Source organism: Hippopotamus amphibius, chromosome 11 (genome assembly GCF_030028045.1).
Source record: "Hippopotamus amphibius kiboko isolate mHipAmp2 chromosome 11, mHipAmp2.hap2, whole genome shotgun sequence".
Taxonomy (NCBI): domain Eukaryota; kingdom Metazoa; phylum Chordata; class Mammalia; order Artiodactyla; family Hippopotamidae; genus Hippopotamus; species Hippopotamus amphibius.
The window spans coordinates 98,684,960-98,701,219 of NC_080196.1; the positions used below are offsets into that span (position 1 = coordinate 98,684,960).

General features: G+C 46.6%; 1 protein-coding gene and 1 pseudogene across 1 annotated transcript in view; one reads left to right on the top strand and one right to left on the bottom strand.

Moving 5' to 3' along the window:
- ALPK2 (alpha kinase 2) overlaps nt 1-16,260 on the bottom strand; it is an 80,342-nt gene that overhangs the window by 24,272 nt on the left and 39,810 nt on the right. The window contains exons 4-7 of the mRNA XM_057699255.1: nt 12,126-12,253; nt 11,990-12,025; nt 8,255-8,529; nt 6,676-6,764 (exon numbers count right to left, since the gene is read on the bottom strand). Coding sequence (XP_057555238.1) covers nt 6,676-6,764; nt 8,255-8,529; nt 11,990-12,025; nt 12,126-12,253 — 528 coding nt within the window. The remainder of the gene's footprint in view (nt 1-6,675; nt 6,765-8,254; nt 8,530-11,989; nt 12,026-12,125; nt 12,254-16,260) is intronic.
- Nucleotides 3,536-4,442, top strand: LOC130831293 (developmental pluripotency-associated protein 4-like; annotated as a pseudogene).

Consider the following 16,260-nt stretch of genomic DNA (forward strand, 5'->3'; position numbering starts at 1 on the left):
CTCAGCCTGTGCAAAATCATTCACCTCGCCATACACCTACATGAGTCTTCTCCCTGCCTTTACTCTCTTCAAGTGGCCGCGTCGTCTACCTAGTCTCCCACGTTCACAGGCAACCTTCTCTTCCTTTTTACTCCCTCCGTGAAGTCTGGTTAAATACACCTACCGAATGAATGTCACACAAGCCCATTCTTTCCTTTCTCAAACTCCCCACGGCAGTGGCTTAGTTCCACTGTCATGGCCCCTTTCTGGGGCAACAGCAACAACTTTCAGACTGGTCTCACTGCGTCCAGCCTCTGAGCCTTGTCCCTGCACATCCATTGTCGCCGGGCAGATAGCTCTAAGAGCCACATCCGCACAGAGGATTTTTAGGGCAATGAAACTACTCCGTATAATACTATAACGTATGATACTATAATGTATCATTAGACATTGGTCCAAACCCACAGAATGTACAACCCTAGTGTACACTGTGGACTTTGGCTAATGATGATGTGTCAATGTAGATTCAATTGTAACAGATGTTCCATTCCAGTCTCGTCAGGATGTTGGTAATGGGGGAGGCTACGCACGGGTGGAGCCTGGGGGTATAGAGGAAATCTCTCCCCTCTGTCCAGTTTTGCTGTGAACCTAAAACTATTCCAAATATTAAACTCTATTTAAAAAAAAAAAAACAACAAACACGTGTCTGCTCTGCTGCTCAAGGCTCCCCTGCTTAAAGCTTCTGGTTAATCCCTGCATTCCTCTTGCCCCAAAGCCAAGAGAATACACCCCAGGCTTATTAGCTGAGCATCTACTGTTCTTTGCATTCTGGCCCCAACCTACCTCTGGCTTCTTTTTCTGTCCCCCTTTTTTCTACCCTGCCAGCATGCTAGATTCACTGAACATTTTCCATCTCCTTGAAAACCTTCTTTCACGGCTCTTCATTTCTTTCTTTGGACATGCTGCTCCCTTTGCTTGTAATTCTCCACCGTTGCTCTCCATCTGGCAAACTCCTACTTATTCTTCAACACCCTCCTCTTGGAAGCCCTTCCAGACTCCCTACCTCCTCCGTGTTCCCATAACTCCTTGCACTTCACGCCACCGCACTGGGTTTTGTCCTACATGCCTTGCACTCCCACTGGCTGTGAGGGGCAAGAATCTGTCACATTTTCTCTTTAACCTTTTAAGTGCCCATCACTTAGCATAGACCAAAGCCAGGCACATAGTAAATGCACAGTGTTTGGCAAAAATGAATGTTTATATAGGACAAAGTTTCTCAGTCTCAGCATTATTGAATTTTGGGGCCAGATAATTCCTGGTTGTGAGGCTGTCCAGGGCACTATAGGACATTTAGCAATATCCCTGGCTGCTTCTCACTAGAGGCCAGTAGCAAACCTCCCAGTCACAACCGTTAAACTGATATAGGATCTGATCTGAGAAAACCCGTAGACAGTCAAAGCAGAAGTCACCTAGTTAAGGGTTGACCACATAGATGTCATTTTCAAGGACTTAAAGTAGAAATCATGAGAGCCACCCCAAGGAAAGGTAAGATGCTGATTTTTTGATGTTCATTAATGTAAAAAAAAAGTTCTTGGTACAGGTTGGTTGTCAGATGGGTAAACAAATAGGTATAAGTCCCTAATTCAGGCCCCCTAACAACTGTCAAAATATTTAAAGGCTCAGAAAGTAGGTTTCTGGACGGGTCTAAGTGCCAAAAAAAAAAAAAAAAAAAAAAGATGGTGTGACCGTCACCTGCATCCAGTGATGGTCACCTGGGGGGGGGGGGAGGGGAGGGGAGGGGAGGGGCAGGGGTCAGTTCTTAGTAAAGCCGCACAAAGAGCCCTACAATAAAAGGGCCCCAGAAGTGGCCCAGGTTTTGAGTCAGGATCTGTACATAGAGAACAATTCTGTGAAACTTAGTAGCCAAATCCAAGCTTAGGAAAAGTCTTGAGGGCAGCAGGGCCAGTGGCCTTGTTTCTCCCTTCAAAACTACCATCACAGGCACTGCCATCATTCCTCTCTCCGTGGGGACCTGGGTCAGTAGATGCCCTTTCCCAGGGAGATAAGACTTAAGGCCTGTCTCTTACTACGAAGAAAGGCTTGAGCTGGGGACCCCAGCAGGTCTGCACTCAGAGGCAGCCACCTGTGGTGAGAGCAGAGCTGGGAGGACGCTCCCAGAGCCCTGAGAACCACCAGGCCTGTGCTGCTCCACCCACGTCCTGCCTTCGCCTGGAGGCTACACACACGTGTCAACTTGCGTCAACAATTGTTGGGAAAACATTTTTATATTAAATAGACAGAGGGGAGAATCGTAAAGACACAAAAACATTTCGAAGGAACAACTCTCTGTAGGCGGGTTACTTTGGACTAAACCCCCAGAGTACTTGCAGGGTATGTATCTATCCTCCTCCACCACCTACAAGCATTTTCTTGAAAAATGTGAGAAGCGCAGCTCCCTCCCTGCCCCATTTCAGATGAGGAAAGAGCAGAATCTGGACCAGGACAACATCCTTTGAGACACCAAGCGGTCAGCCCTTCCAACAGCACGTTCTCTGATTGCTCATCACGCTGGGAGTCATTTTAAGCATTATTTCTACTTCTAGGATGAAAGTTTCTGTGTCTTGTTTTATGAAAGAAGTTGAGTATCAGTCAGATGTCTGGTGGGCCCATTTGGGGCAGGGGGCCCTTCCCAGCAGCCCTGAAGTCAGCCTCCCTCTGATGCGCTTTGTCATTTTTACAGGATTCGGGACATTGAGGTTCCCTCCTGAGGACGGCTGGCCACGGACCCTGCGGCCGAGCAGACGCGCTCAGGGCTGAATTGGGTTCTTATTCGTTCCATAGCCCCAAAAGACGGAAACACGGCTGGCGGTGATTCAGGGTGTTAATTAGGCCCGCTCTCTGCCCAGGGGGGATCTTTCGCATGTACAATGCTGACTCTACTGTCGTCCACGAATTCAAAACCAGAAGCTGCCAGAGTGTGGAGGGTTTTCTCTTCTAGACCCCACCTGCCCATAGCAGGGAACTACGGGGCCAGCTTCATGGTTTGCAAATAAACACGGGGTGGCCCGGGTGCTCCGAGGGGCTGGCTGGCGGGAGAGCCCATCCCAGGCAGGCCAACCACCCAGCCCCGCGCAGTGGAGCTGCAGAGAAGCCTCAGGCTATGCCAAGACCAGCTGGGGCCTCCCTCTTGTCTCGCTGCTTGGGAGCCCTTTCCCTTCACTGGCTGCCTCCCTGCGGGGACGCTGCTGAGACCACCCCCCCGTTGCTCTGCCCCCTCCTCTCACAGCCACCTGACAGGTGGACACATCTCCGTGGGCCCTGCTTGGCCTCCCTGCACAGTGGGGTATCTATAGGCTGACGGGTGGACATCCGAATCATCTTCACCCCTACAGACACACTCACGCCCCCTGCCCTCTCCCCTCAAGGCCTGCCCTCTTTCACCTTTGCTAACATGGTTTCAAGAAGAGAGGCCTGGAGAAGGCAGCATGGATCTTGGGTTAGGGGCCATTTCAGAAGGAGGGTCTTCACTCTATCAACCTCGACTTCATTTCTGAGGATGGAGAGTGCAAACAAGGAGCAGAACCCCACACAGGAGCTGCGGGAAGAATATGTAAGTTGCAAATTCAAATCGATGTCAGCAGAAGCCGAAGAGGGACAGAGGGCTTCTGGTGGAGCAAGTACACAAGAAAACTCGGCGGAGACCAAGAGAAATGATCTGTGAAAAATGACAAAGCTCCTGGCCGCAAAAGATGCCAAACTGTTGTGACAGCATAAGACCTCAGAAGAAGACACCGACACCTCCTTTACCTTCTAACCTGCCCCCCACCCCCGTCAACCCAATTCACGGAGGCGTTTCATGGGCTTCGTGCCAGCAATGACAACTCAGACCCAAAGGCCAAAAGTTAGATATAAGCCACTCTGCAAACATGCTTACTGTCCTCTAAAGAACATTCCTGCCACAGCGGAAGAGGCCAGGATCTTACCAGCATCATAAAGATAATCAAAGATGGACAAGGGGAACTACCTCTGGAAAGTTCTGATAGAAGATGTCTTCTAATGGGACCGATTCTCTTAAAGTGGCTGCTCAACCTGAGGAGGGGGCAGCCCTTGAAGGACCTACTGCTCTCCTTGAAGGAGTTAATACAATTGTGTCAACTTCTGACCCGGAGGCCTCGGTTTGCCTCCTGGAGCAGAATTACAGCCGGGCGGGGAGGGAGCACAGGAGGCCTATGGGGTCAGGTGGTGTGTGGTCCATGGGGGAAGCCTCCCTGCTCACACACAAGGCTGTGCTCCATACAGTTGCATGCGAGACAGGCTCGGGTTCCTGAAAATGAAAAACCAAGGAGGGTGTCTGCACTCTTCTCGCTACGTGCTGGCAAGTTTCCACCCCCACACCTGGGGACCACATTCTGTGCCCCAAATGCGTTCACAGGAATAAAGTATTAGTGAAAAGCCTGCAGTGAGGCTACACCACCAGGGGAAAGGCACAGCTAGGATAATAGTCAACGATGAGAAGTGACTATCATCCACTCCGTCGCTCCCCTTTGATGGCTGAGCTCCGGCCCCTCCACACACCCCATGCCTCCTGCTTACAGTGTGGGGGGGGGCACATCCTGGCCAGATGCATAAAAAAAAGCCTGTGAACTGCCTGACAGGAAGCCACAGTGGATGTGGCTCGCTCTGCAAAGAGCCCCAGCCCTGAGAGGGCAGAAGAGGAAGGAGATGGGACATTTCACAAATTCACTGAATGCAATTAATTTACCTGAAAGGGCCTCAAGTAAGCTTCTACGCTGGGGAATATGGGGCTTATAGACAAAAATCGAAACTTGGTTATGTCTACCTTAACTAAGTATCACAAACTTGTCCTCGCCAGGAATGGTACAAACAGAAATGTGTCTTCTGATGTGACACAGTGTATCACTGATAATATTCTTGCCAAAAAGATTTAATATGCATCGATTCACAAGGAAGCAATCAGTCCTGATTATACCTGTTGTCTCAGCATAACAGAGCTCCCTTGTTTGGGGAGGCAGTCTCTTAGATCTGTACATAAATATTCAGAGCTGTGCACTTAAGATGTCTATTATACACTTTAATTGTCTTAGATTGAATGATAAGTTATAGTTCCTGTAGTAAAAAGGGTGTTTTTGGAACAATTGGGGAAGCTTTAATATAGATTGGATATTAGGTGATACTCTAGCCATGTTAAGTGTCTTGGTTTTGGTAATTGTTGTGGTTATATAGGAATATATACACTCAGAACATACAGAAAGAATATGGAACCAACCATTAACAATTGTTCAATGAGGTGCAGAATATACATGTGTTGTACCAACCTGTTTCAAAATTTTTAAAAGTTAAAGAATGCTGTGTGTTTCCAGTATAGAATCCTCTGATTCTGGTTCAGTGAACATGGAATCAGGCACAGATGCCCTTTTTAGGACCTTTATCTGTCCCTGTCCTGGCATGGTCCATGAGTTCACAAATCCTCCCACGGTAAGGAAGGAAATGTATCTGGATACCGAAACATCCTCATCTGTCTCCAGGGCGGTGGCAGATTTGCTGGGAAGCTGATTAAGCCCTTGTCCTTCACCCGCACCGACCCTTTCTAAGTCACCCGCATCCTGATATTCAGCATCGTGTTCTTTTCCTTAGAAAAGCCCCCAAGTTGTGTATGAGTCAAGCTGCCCAAAGCTGGGGCGTGCCCCTGCCGGAGGGCACTGCGGTTCCACGCCTGGTGGACTGATTACTATGTGGACTCTTCCTCCTCAAAGAGGAACTGAAGAGGCAGAGCAGGACGAGGGGACTGGAGAAGCAGGAACAGGGGGTATTCTCATGATAACCCCGTCCAGGATGCCCTCTCAGCGAACTTAACAGAAAAAGCAATCATCGAAAGTGGTTTTCTCGGCATTAGGTTCGTTTTTCTTGAAGTTCCTGAGCACTGTTTGTGTACTACATTTGTGAAGCATTTCTTGAAGAGCAGCAAGCATTATAGTCTATACGTGGTGTGCCCAACATAGCGCCTCAGGAGGGGGATTTTTTTTTTTTTTTTTTGCATTTCGTGAGTTAACAGAGATCATGCAGACAAGAGTTCCTTCCTTCTTTCCCCAACTTTCCCAGTTCCTACTGATCTGTAAACGACTGCTGTCTGAAGTTGCCCACATGCACGGGCACAGCGCTTTCTCTTCCCACTTAGGATCTCAACCAGATAAGCAGGTCAGTAAATAAAATTTCCACACACCCCAACACGTGCTTGGGCCAATCGATAGCTAGTCAATAAGTGGACAGTCAGTGCAGTCTACCTCTGCAGGGTCCAGGAAGTGAGGACTATGCGTCTATGTCCCTCATGGCCCAACCCATTCTTTCCTGGCACCACCATATTTATTTTCATCACAGGACTCCTGTTCTCTTGTATTTGTGGTTTAGACAATAATATCCATGAGAGTAGATGCATTTTCTATTTAACATGGTATATACACTTATTGAATTATTCCACCCATCCATACATTTACTGAAATATCTAGCATTTTTTTTTTTTGAAGAACAGGATAGCAGCCGTATGTGCCCTCCTAGAGCTTACAGACAGACCAGCTGAAATGTGCATCCTACTGTTTCTTCTCACCCTCTCATCCCTCAACGCCCCTCCACGTCCCCAACAAATCAGAGGAGAGGAACACAAGAGGGAAACACACTTACTCTGGCACTTCTCCGAAGCCCTCCAGAGGCTGTGCTTCAGCAGCGTAGATCTTGGCGTAGTATCTGGCGGTATTCTGAACATAGCACTCCTAGGTCATCCAAATACATGGGAAAGTCCAGTGATTAGGAGAAATTCAGAATGTGTTGCCCAGTAAGACTCAAATTTCCCAATATAGGTCAAGCCAATGGATTTCCAAATCCATCCCTTCACTGGGGGCACAGAAGCAACACTGAATGTAGCCTACAGTTGGCCACTTGCAGAGGAGGCCTGAAGGAACCATCCAGGTGAAGGTCAAGTGGTCCCTGGGGCTAGGTATCCCTGAACTGTGAAATTTCTAGAACCCGCATGGCTGAAGTTCACCTCTGAGCTAAAAGGACTGGTCCCTGGGCAGGATGTCAGACAAAGCACAGGGACTGTTGGTTTCCCCATGAGCTCTCCTATCTGAGGTTCTTCTTAAAAAGGTGTAATTTGAGCTGTAAGTAATGAACACCTTGCCAAGATTGTTGGCTTAGGAAAAGCAAACTGGCTTCTGCTTTCCACTCTGTAGGGCTTTTCTAAGTGGGAGTCTGGATGCTGGGGGATTTTCCATGACTGGGCCACATGACACTTAAGATGGAAGGAATACTCAGTGAAAGAAAGGAACAAAGAAGGATAGACTTGAGGAGAAAGCAGTACAACTGGCAAAATCTTATGTTCAGAGAAGAGGGGCTGTCTTCATGAGCACCACGCCCCACACAGCACTGCCATCTGAGATAACCATGGATGCGCAATGTTCGAGAGCACCCAAGAGACCCACCTGATCTAGCCTATTCGTTTCATAGGTTAAAAAAAAAATTTAAAGGGCACCTAGTTTGTGAAAGAGCTAGACCCAGCTCTCCTGAAAGCTTGGCCAGCATGAGCATCGAGTGAAATTCATGGACCAGGGGGCAGGGTGGTGGTGCAGGGAGAGAAGCTTGTATTCTCCCCCCTCCCCTCCCACCTACGACTCGGTAACACAGGAGGGACTTTAGCTAGAGACTTCAGCCAATCTCCCTTCATAGTTTATGGGCAGACATTGAACCTAACTCAAGAAGGCAGGAAACAGGACAAATGCTGACCCTTCTGACTATATCCCACCTCCTTCCTCTTCCCTAAAACAAACGGAAACACTCCAGAAACTACCCTTGATTTCAGCTGTCCTTGAGGATCCTGGGGAATCCTGGCATCTAAGGTAGCTGAGACACCGCACTTCCCGTATCATTCTGTGTCCAGGTAGATTCAAACCCCCAGGGATCTGACGGGGCATCCTAGGAAGCATTCCTAGAAGTGACCCCAGCCCAGGCAGGAACTGATGAGGCACCTCCAGACAGAGGCTAGTCCCAACTGGCTGGCACGAGGCCAAGAAATCACCGAGACCGAGGTGTGATTTCCAGCATTTAGCCTTAATCTAGCAACTCCTTTATAACCACGCCCCCAGAGGGAGAAAGACACCCTCCTGGAGACACTCCCATCAATTCTGAGTCTGATTTTCATCTCAGCTCAGGTCATGGTAGGTCCGTCTCACACCTCAAGCAGCACCCTTAGGGCAGGTAGACCCACCTGGGCGGCAAGTTTGTAGTTCCTCTGGATGAGCTCATCGTTGTTTCTGGTCCCATACGCAATGGCATTGTGCACCTTGAGCACACAGGCGTGGCCGGGCTTGAAGACTGGAGTGAGGCCCTGCATCACTTTGCTGCGGAAGGCTTTCCGGTGGACCCCTTCCCCAAAGTGCAGCTCCTCCGTGGCAATCTGACCGCGCAGGCGGCCCCCGAAATAGCTGTCATTGAGGAAGTCTTCTCTGAAGATGAGTTGGCTGAATTCAATCTCTTCATATACTAAAAACATAACACAGCTTCCGTTGGACAAAAACATCCCCCAATCCTGCACCTTGGCTAACGAGCATTCCCACATAGGGACAATGACAAGGTTGACCCACGGAATCTAGGAGGGGAAACCACACTGAACTCCCAACAGAGGCATAGCTCGAAGGTGAGATGGGGGAGGGGAGGGAGATGGATCACTGAGGATGTAGAAGGACCAAGGTGAGGTCCCACTGGATCGGATGAGAGGGGAATGAAACTGGGGAGACCAGGAAAAGAACTGTAGACAGGTCTAGAAAATATGAATAGAATCACGCAAGGTGATTAAAGGCAAGTTGAAAAGACAGGTGAAATGTAGAAGAGGGAGGAAGGACCAATGATAAGATCTGCTAGATCAGTGCTCCCCAACCTTTTCATTATTGCCTCCTGCAAGGATTCTTTTTAGCCTTTTCCCCCCTAATTGCTCCACATAACATTTTAATACCACAGATGTACTGTGTATCTGGTTATGTCTGTGCTTCATACACAAAAAGAAGCTGCCTCCCCAAGACCCAATTTTGTCCTCTTGGGGGCGATACTGCCTCTAAGAATGACTGGTAGATACAAGAAATAGGTGGGGAAAACCCAAAACAAGTAAAAAGAACTCCCTCTGAAGAGAAGTAGAAAAAAGTTAGAATTATTTTGGATCGATCTGTGAAAAAAAAAAGAGTTGAGTTTTCTAGCAGCTGTTTGAGTTGATTCTGCATGTGTTTCAGATGACAATCGATTCAATCAGAACATTCCATTTTAAACTAGAGATGACCAAGTCAGACTTCTGATTGGCAAGAGAAGATGGCTTTCAATAAGATCGTTTTGATTTTTTAAAAAGCCTTCCACCCCTCAAAAGTTGATGAAAACTCACCTTTCTGAATGTTTAAAAGATGGACATCATGGGTTGTGTCAAAGTCCCACTTCACCTTTCTAATTGGAATATTTAGCAAAATATTTTTCTCTTAAAATTATTTTCAAGTCATATGTTTCTAGGGCAGTCTACGACCAACATTAGCAATTAAAAGTGTAAGGAAACAGACTATTCTTAAAAGGTATTGATTAGTGTCTAGACCTAGTTATTGTCAGAAAGGAGGCAGGTAGGGGATTTTCAAATAGAAAAAAGTGTGTGAAAGTGTCAATGAAAGAGTAGTCAAAGTTGCTCCAAGAGTTTTCACAAAGGCTAGCAGGTGAGTCTGCAGGAGACTTCTATTTTGGGTTTTTAGAGAGAAAGTGGGCAGAGGAACAGGAAAACAGGTATGTAAATGGGACATTTTCCCAAACAAATATTAAAGAAGATAGCTCTATCGCAGATTTCATCCCAGGTGATAGAACCAGAAAGTTATGTAGTCTAAGTTAAATTTTAGAATTAGGTAATGCAATGGAGAGGGAATGCTTTATGTACAACCTAAATCTTAATTCTAGTTATATGATTAATTTGAACAATTTTGCCCCCAAGGCCTCTGAAAGAATATAGGGAATGTTTTATGTATATACACCAGAGCCCAATAAACATGAGCTATATTTGCCACATTCTGTTTTCCTTCAAAAATCCCAAAGTTTATAAAATTTAAGTATTCTTGAAAGTTGAAACTTCATGTGTTTTAAAATTCAAATTCAATTAACTAAAGACAAAAGTTGTTCCAGATTTTCTGCTTAGTAATAGGAAGGAAAAATTTTTTGTGCCTTGCTATATAGGGATGGGCACGTGTGGGGATGGATAATTTTCCCTAAGAAAAATACATGACAAGCACAGACTCCACCACCCTCAGTAATCCTGTCCATAATTTCCAGGAATGTCTACTTAACCAGAATAAAACAATGCAAGAAAAATACATCTTAGAATTTTTTTTTGAAAGCCCTGTGTGCCATCATTAAGTTATGCTAGCTTTATTTGAATCATTCATTTTGGGCTTTTATGAGATTTTTAGTTAGTGATCAACTTGTAAAATGTTGTGTTCCTCCTCTAGAGATTTAAATAAGATGTCTAGTGAGAGCTTCCTCCAGATAAAAAAGGTGATAAAGCAGTCCTTTGAAGCTTCTTCATCAGAGGGTACAAGGGAAGGCAGGGGAAGGTATGGCCTCCCCAGCCCAGTGAGCCACTGAAACTGGACCCCCAGTCACATGGAGAAGTGGCTGGCAGAAGGTGATGTCTCCAAAGTCTAGACACCGACCCAATGGTGGGAATCACAGGGCTACAACACAGTGACCAGTACCTCATCCCCACTGGGGTCTCATTCCTGACTGGTAAAGGCTTGAGAAACCAGTCTCTGCAAATCTAAATTAACCAGGTCTGAGCAAGAATCTGGAAATGGGAAATGCCAATCGATGCTAAGAAGCTGACGAAACAGAAAAACCCTTCTTCTGAAGGTTGTTTTGTTTTTTGGTATAAGAAAGGACATTCTTTTGCATATTTAGACTCTTGGGGAGATGGGGACAGATATAGGGAAGAATTTAAAATTACACAAGTCCATGACACACTAAAGACAGGTATGAAGCATTTGAATGCTTTGTGAAGAGTTTGTATTTGTTTTTTTGGATAAATGTATTTGCTGGACCATTTCTAAGTCGAGATTCCGGCTCCTTGCCTTTAATTACCAGACTTTACTGCATCTGGATTGTCTGTACTGTCTTGTTTTCACAAAGATTTCAGGGTTTTTACTTGCCTTTAAAAAAATCAGTACATACAGTATACACTGGCAGTTTAAACTTGGCCATGAGAATACCTGCACCACAGAAACTGGAAAACTGTACAAATCAGGGCCTCCCCAACCCCTTGGCAGGCTGTTAAAAACTGGCCAGCAGATCACCGTGTGCGGATGGGCTCATGTGTGAGGATGGGTAATTTTCCCCAAGAGGAAACACATGACCAGCACAGACTCAGTGGGTGGCCCAGAGGCAGCCTGAGCCTTCAAGGGCAGCTGTTAGCTTGTTGCTTCACCAGGAGTGCACCAGTGCCAAAGGAGAGCACAAAAATCCATCTCTCATTTCCACTAGGATGCAAGTGAATGGACTTATTCTCCTAGATACCTGACTCTCTGGGGAATCTGCTCAGCTAGTCGAACTGAAAAGTAAGAAAACTGGAGAAACAAAACATGCTGTGTAAGTGCCAGAGGCTGAAAAACCCCATGCAGATGGGCTGGATGCAAGACTGATGCTTCACAGAAAAAGTCTAACCCCAACCACCCCCACCTCCCAACAACACATGGTCCCAAGAACTGCACAGCTATAGTCTGATCTCTCTATTAATTCACTTCTGGGCATCTGTAGCCTAACGCACTTATCACAGGCGCTGCAATCAGGTTGAAACAGCTTATGCATTGTCATTCGTTTCCCGGGGGGCATCCCTGAGCTCTCTCCTACTTGGTTAGAAGAGTTGATGATGAGAACGTAGTTTCTACCACTGTATTTCATGCTTTCCTCTGACGTCCAGCTCAGATTCGCTTACCTTTAACATCTGGGTGACTTGAAAGTTGTTTGAGAACTAGAAGATGACAGAGAAGAGAATGCCTTCAGTACAAGTGAGCATTCTGAGCTGGGAGGGGCTAGTGGTTTTCACTGGAAACAGCAAAGCTGAGGTTTACCTTCGGCGGTGAGGTTAAATTCAGTAGTCACTTTCCCGTAACTGTTCTTGATGCAGCAAGAATAGAGGCCCTGGTCCTTCTGACCGGCTTGAACGATGGCCAAGGACACAGTGGAGGTGTCTCCTGCTCTGCAGTGGATGACATGAACGTGGGCATGCGTCATTATTCTGAAGCTGCACTTTCCTAACAGCGGAAAGAAACTAATGCTTCTCTGCCCTTGTGATTTCAGCCAACGGGCTGAAGGACAAAATTGTGATCAGCTGTTAAAGGAACATTTGTTTGTAGATGATCAGCACATTTTTGGCTTCACATTCTCACTCCACGCGACATGAAAGCACGAAAACATCTGGGAGGTAGAGCGAAGAACTGAATGTGTGAATTCTGGGGGCTGTCGTTAACACTTCTGCTCGGAATTCCTGTTATATCACTAATCCAGGTGTCCTGGGCTTGAAGGGAATCTGAAAGTTCCAAACCCAGACACAGTAAAAGAGAAAGGGGGTCTTTGCTGTGTACAAGGACTCACGGCCTGAAGACTTTTAAACCGTGTGCTCCCCTAGCCAATACCATCCATCAACCCACCCAACCTTAGGTTCCAGCGCTGTGCTGACAACGATGACGGTCATGGCCAATGTGTGCCGAGCACTCGGTACGTGTCAGACCTTGTGCTCATGACTTTCGGGTCTCTTCCATGCTATCCTTAGCGCAATCCAGCGGATACTATTACCATCCCCAGGTCAGAATAGGAAACTGAGGCACCCTGAGATTAAGCAAGTGGCCTAAGGTCACACAGCTGAAAGAGTAGACTTGGGACTTAAACCAAGATAGCCTGACTCTGCAACCCTCATCTTGACCATGTTAAGCTGCCTCCCCAAGTGATCTGTGACCCAGCCCTCAAATCTGGGATAATTGGGATGAGAGTTAAAGCCACAATCTTTATTCCAAAGTCTCGAAGAGAAAACTTACTTTGCAGCCAAAAAAAATCAAATGTTATTCTAGTTTTGTTCTAGATGGTGAATTTTGTTAGACATTCTCCAGGGTCATGTGTGTGTAGTGTATGTTTTGGTCCATTTCACAGTTCAACAGCAAAAGTCCATGTGTCTGGAGTTCCTCTGAATTGCATAGTCAACAGAAGTATTCGTTATTGGTTGGCTTTTCAATAGACGTCAAGCCTCTGATTTACATATACCTCTTCTGGAATGTACCAGTGGCTTAAAACAGAGTCCACTAAATCATAATACTTCCTCTGAGCACATCCTGAATGTACGGTTGAATGCAGACATGAACAAGTCCAGTTATAAGGGAAGACTTCCTGTACGGGCTACCAAATACTGTGTCACCGGGCGAGGGGGTGGGGCAGCATACAGTATCCTTGTCATTCTAGTGGCCTACTGATCAGCACAGCATTTCTGTCCCTGAAAGGGGCAGTCGAGATCTGCCAGAAACTCCGGTGGCTGAGCTAGAACTGCCCTGTGACAAGTTCCTTCTGGCCAAGAAGCTCTGATGCTTGGCACACAACATTTTTCTGACTTGGCCCATGACTCCCACTGAGGCTTTCTTCTGGGAGGGATAGCTGAGGAGTCAGAAAGACCTGGATTCAAATCCTGAGCTGAGCTCTGGTCTCTCACCCTCAGTTTCCTCGTTTGGGAAAAAGGAAAGAGCAAGAGGCCCTCCTGGGTGTGCGTGAGGAGCAACTGACAGCCGGCAGGTGAAGCCTGACAGAAGGGTCTAGTCGGGGGAGTGGCCATGAGGCACCGGTGGGGGTCAGCTGCTGTGTGGCCAGTACCAGGGGATTTGGTCATGGGGAAACAGGCACAGTCTCCACCCTCGAGGGTCTTCCAGTCTGGGAGGAGACAAACAGAAAATACTAATATAAACTGTGAGAAGTGAAGAAGTGGTCTTGCATCTTTTTGAATCAATAGGGGAAAAGTTCAGTTTCACATCCTGTTACCGTATAAGGGATGTATGTTTTTGCCTTTAGGGGAAGAAAAGGCCAAATGCCCAAGGGGCCGAACAGGAGTGGCGCTTAGCTGGGGAGACGAGTGCAAACAAAAGTGTGGTCAGAGTTAACACCGCGGAGAACTACACCGGCTAGAGGGAAAGGGCATCTAACCTGGTGGCTTCTCAGAAGACCCCAGGATCCACCAGCAGCCCCAGGGAGCAGGGGTGAGGCTCACCAGCACACACTGCACACCCTCCAGCCTCGGTAGAGATGTCCTTCCTACAGCCAACCAAGGAGAACCCGCCGCCAACAGCAGCCAGCTCTTCCCTCCCTACTTGTCTTGTCTGGAAGGAAGGATGTGATCTGTGCTCAGCTTTCAGCCAATCCACTCCATGGGGACAATGGCCCTTTCTAAGCCCAGGCCACTCCCAAGCACCTCTCTCCCCAGAGTGGAGAATGGGTTCCTGGTTACCAAGGAGGCGATGACAGCCAAGGTAGTGCTGAAGGCTGCCAGCTTGAGATCTTCATGCACCCAAGACATATACCACCATTGCACAAGCTTCTTGGTTTCCTCAGAGTACATTCACCTCGCCCTAGCCACGAGAAGTGTCCTGACACCTAATTTCCAAAATCTAGCCTATTAAGGAAAAATATCTTAAACCTGGGGACAAAGGCAAAAGGATGATTACACGTCCTTTGTGTGTCACTGTTTAATGGACTCAAAGGAGAATTTAGTTCTAGAAGATGCTCCTGCATTGGACTTTGCCATTTGCTCTTTAAATGGAACCCACCTAATTATAACTTCTCCCGGACAGAAACCTACGAAAGATAACTCCCAAGGTTTATTACCTGTTGAACATTAAGTTGTGTATCCAGTTGCAAGTGTATTTCAGCCTTCTTTTGCCTGATTAACTACATACATTTCCATTCCTCAGATGTTCCTTTGAACATATTTACCATCTTACAGACTCATGTAATGAATTAGAGAAGGAAGATCTCTGCTCATGTTCCTATTACATTTGAGAGATCAACTTTGTGATAACCGTATCTTGACAAAGCAGTGAGACACTTCTTGGAGGGATGTGTAAAGGAAACGTGTGACTGGAATTAGTAGTGAAATTCTGATAACATGTGAAAACTGACCTGAAATATAAATAAATGGCTTCTTAATACACAAAGGAGTTATGACTTCCAAATCTCGAGCGGTAGCACAGAGGAAGCACATGGGTGCGCCTAAGCCAGAGAGTGTTACCTAGAAAGAAGCCAACCTCACCAAGAACTTAAAGGCTGTGGCCATGTCATTCGTAGATGGCATGCCTACCAGTGCCACACTTTCTATGAGGGAGGCTAGGTTTTCTAAGCACACATCAGATGGAAAAGGGACCTGAAAGATTCAAGTGCCAAATTCTGAGTTCAGGTCAAGAGCATAAAACGCTGGTTCATTGTTCTTGGTTGATGGCTACAGAAAGTATTTTAAAGTAAATAAGCAGCACTTTTTTTTTTTTTTATAAAGCTCTAGGGAACCTTCTTGACAAGTCAAGCCATTTATTCTCCATTGCAATTCTTAAGCCTCAAGTAAGACAAGCAGGGTAATGATGGTCTTTTAGGCAAAGTAGCTTTATTCCATTAATCATAGTCCAGTTGGATTTTTCTGGAGTGATGTCATATAGAAATGAGACTATAGCTCAAATCTTCCCCGGTTGCATTAGGAACAATTTCCAGATGTGTTCCAAGCAAACATCTGACAATTATATAGAAAACTAATTTCTCACTTTTTCAGCCTACTTGTGATAAGGTTAGTGGGTTAAGAACACCTCCCACGACTCAGGGAGCAGAACTGGGACCTCCTTTGGCAGAAAGAAACTTCTGAGAATTGAGTTAGGCTGGTTTCCATCGAACCAGGGGATCTGTTTCTAGAATGAGCCACACCTCCTCAGGTGTGACAGATGAACCCTGGCTCACCAGTTTGCTTGAACAAGCGTTTATTGCCAGAGAGTTGCCTTTGGAAGGTTCATTCCACATGGGGTATTCTTGGCAACGATGCTCACTCTTATCTCCCCCCTCCTCGTCTCCTCTAATAACCTAGGGGCCCAGACGTAAACTGCTTTTCCCATCTTAGGGATGGCGGCTTACCACCCTGGGTAGATGCCACTTTTCTGTAACCTCATGGATTGTTTTTTTCCTTTTGATTTCCTC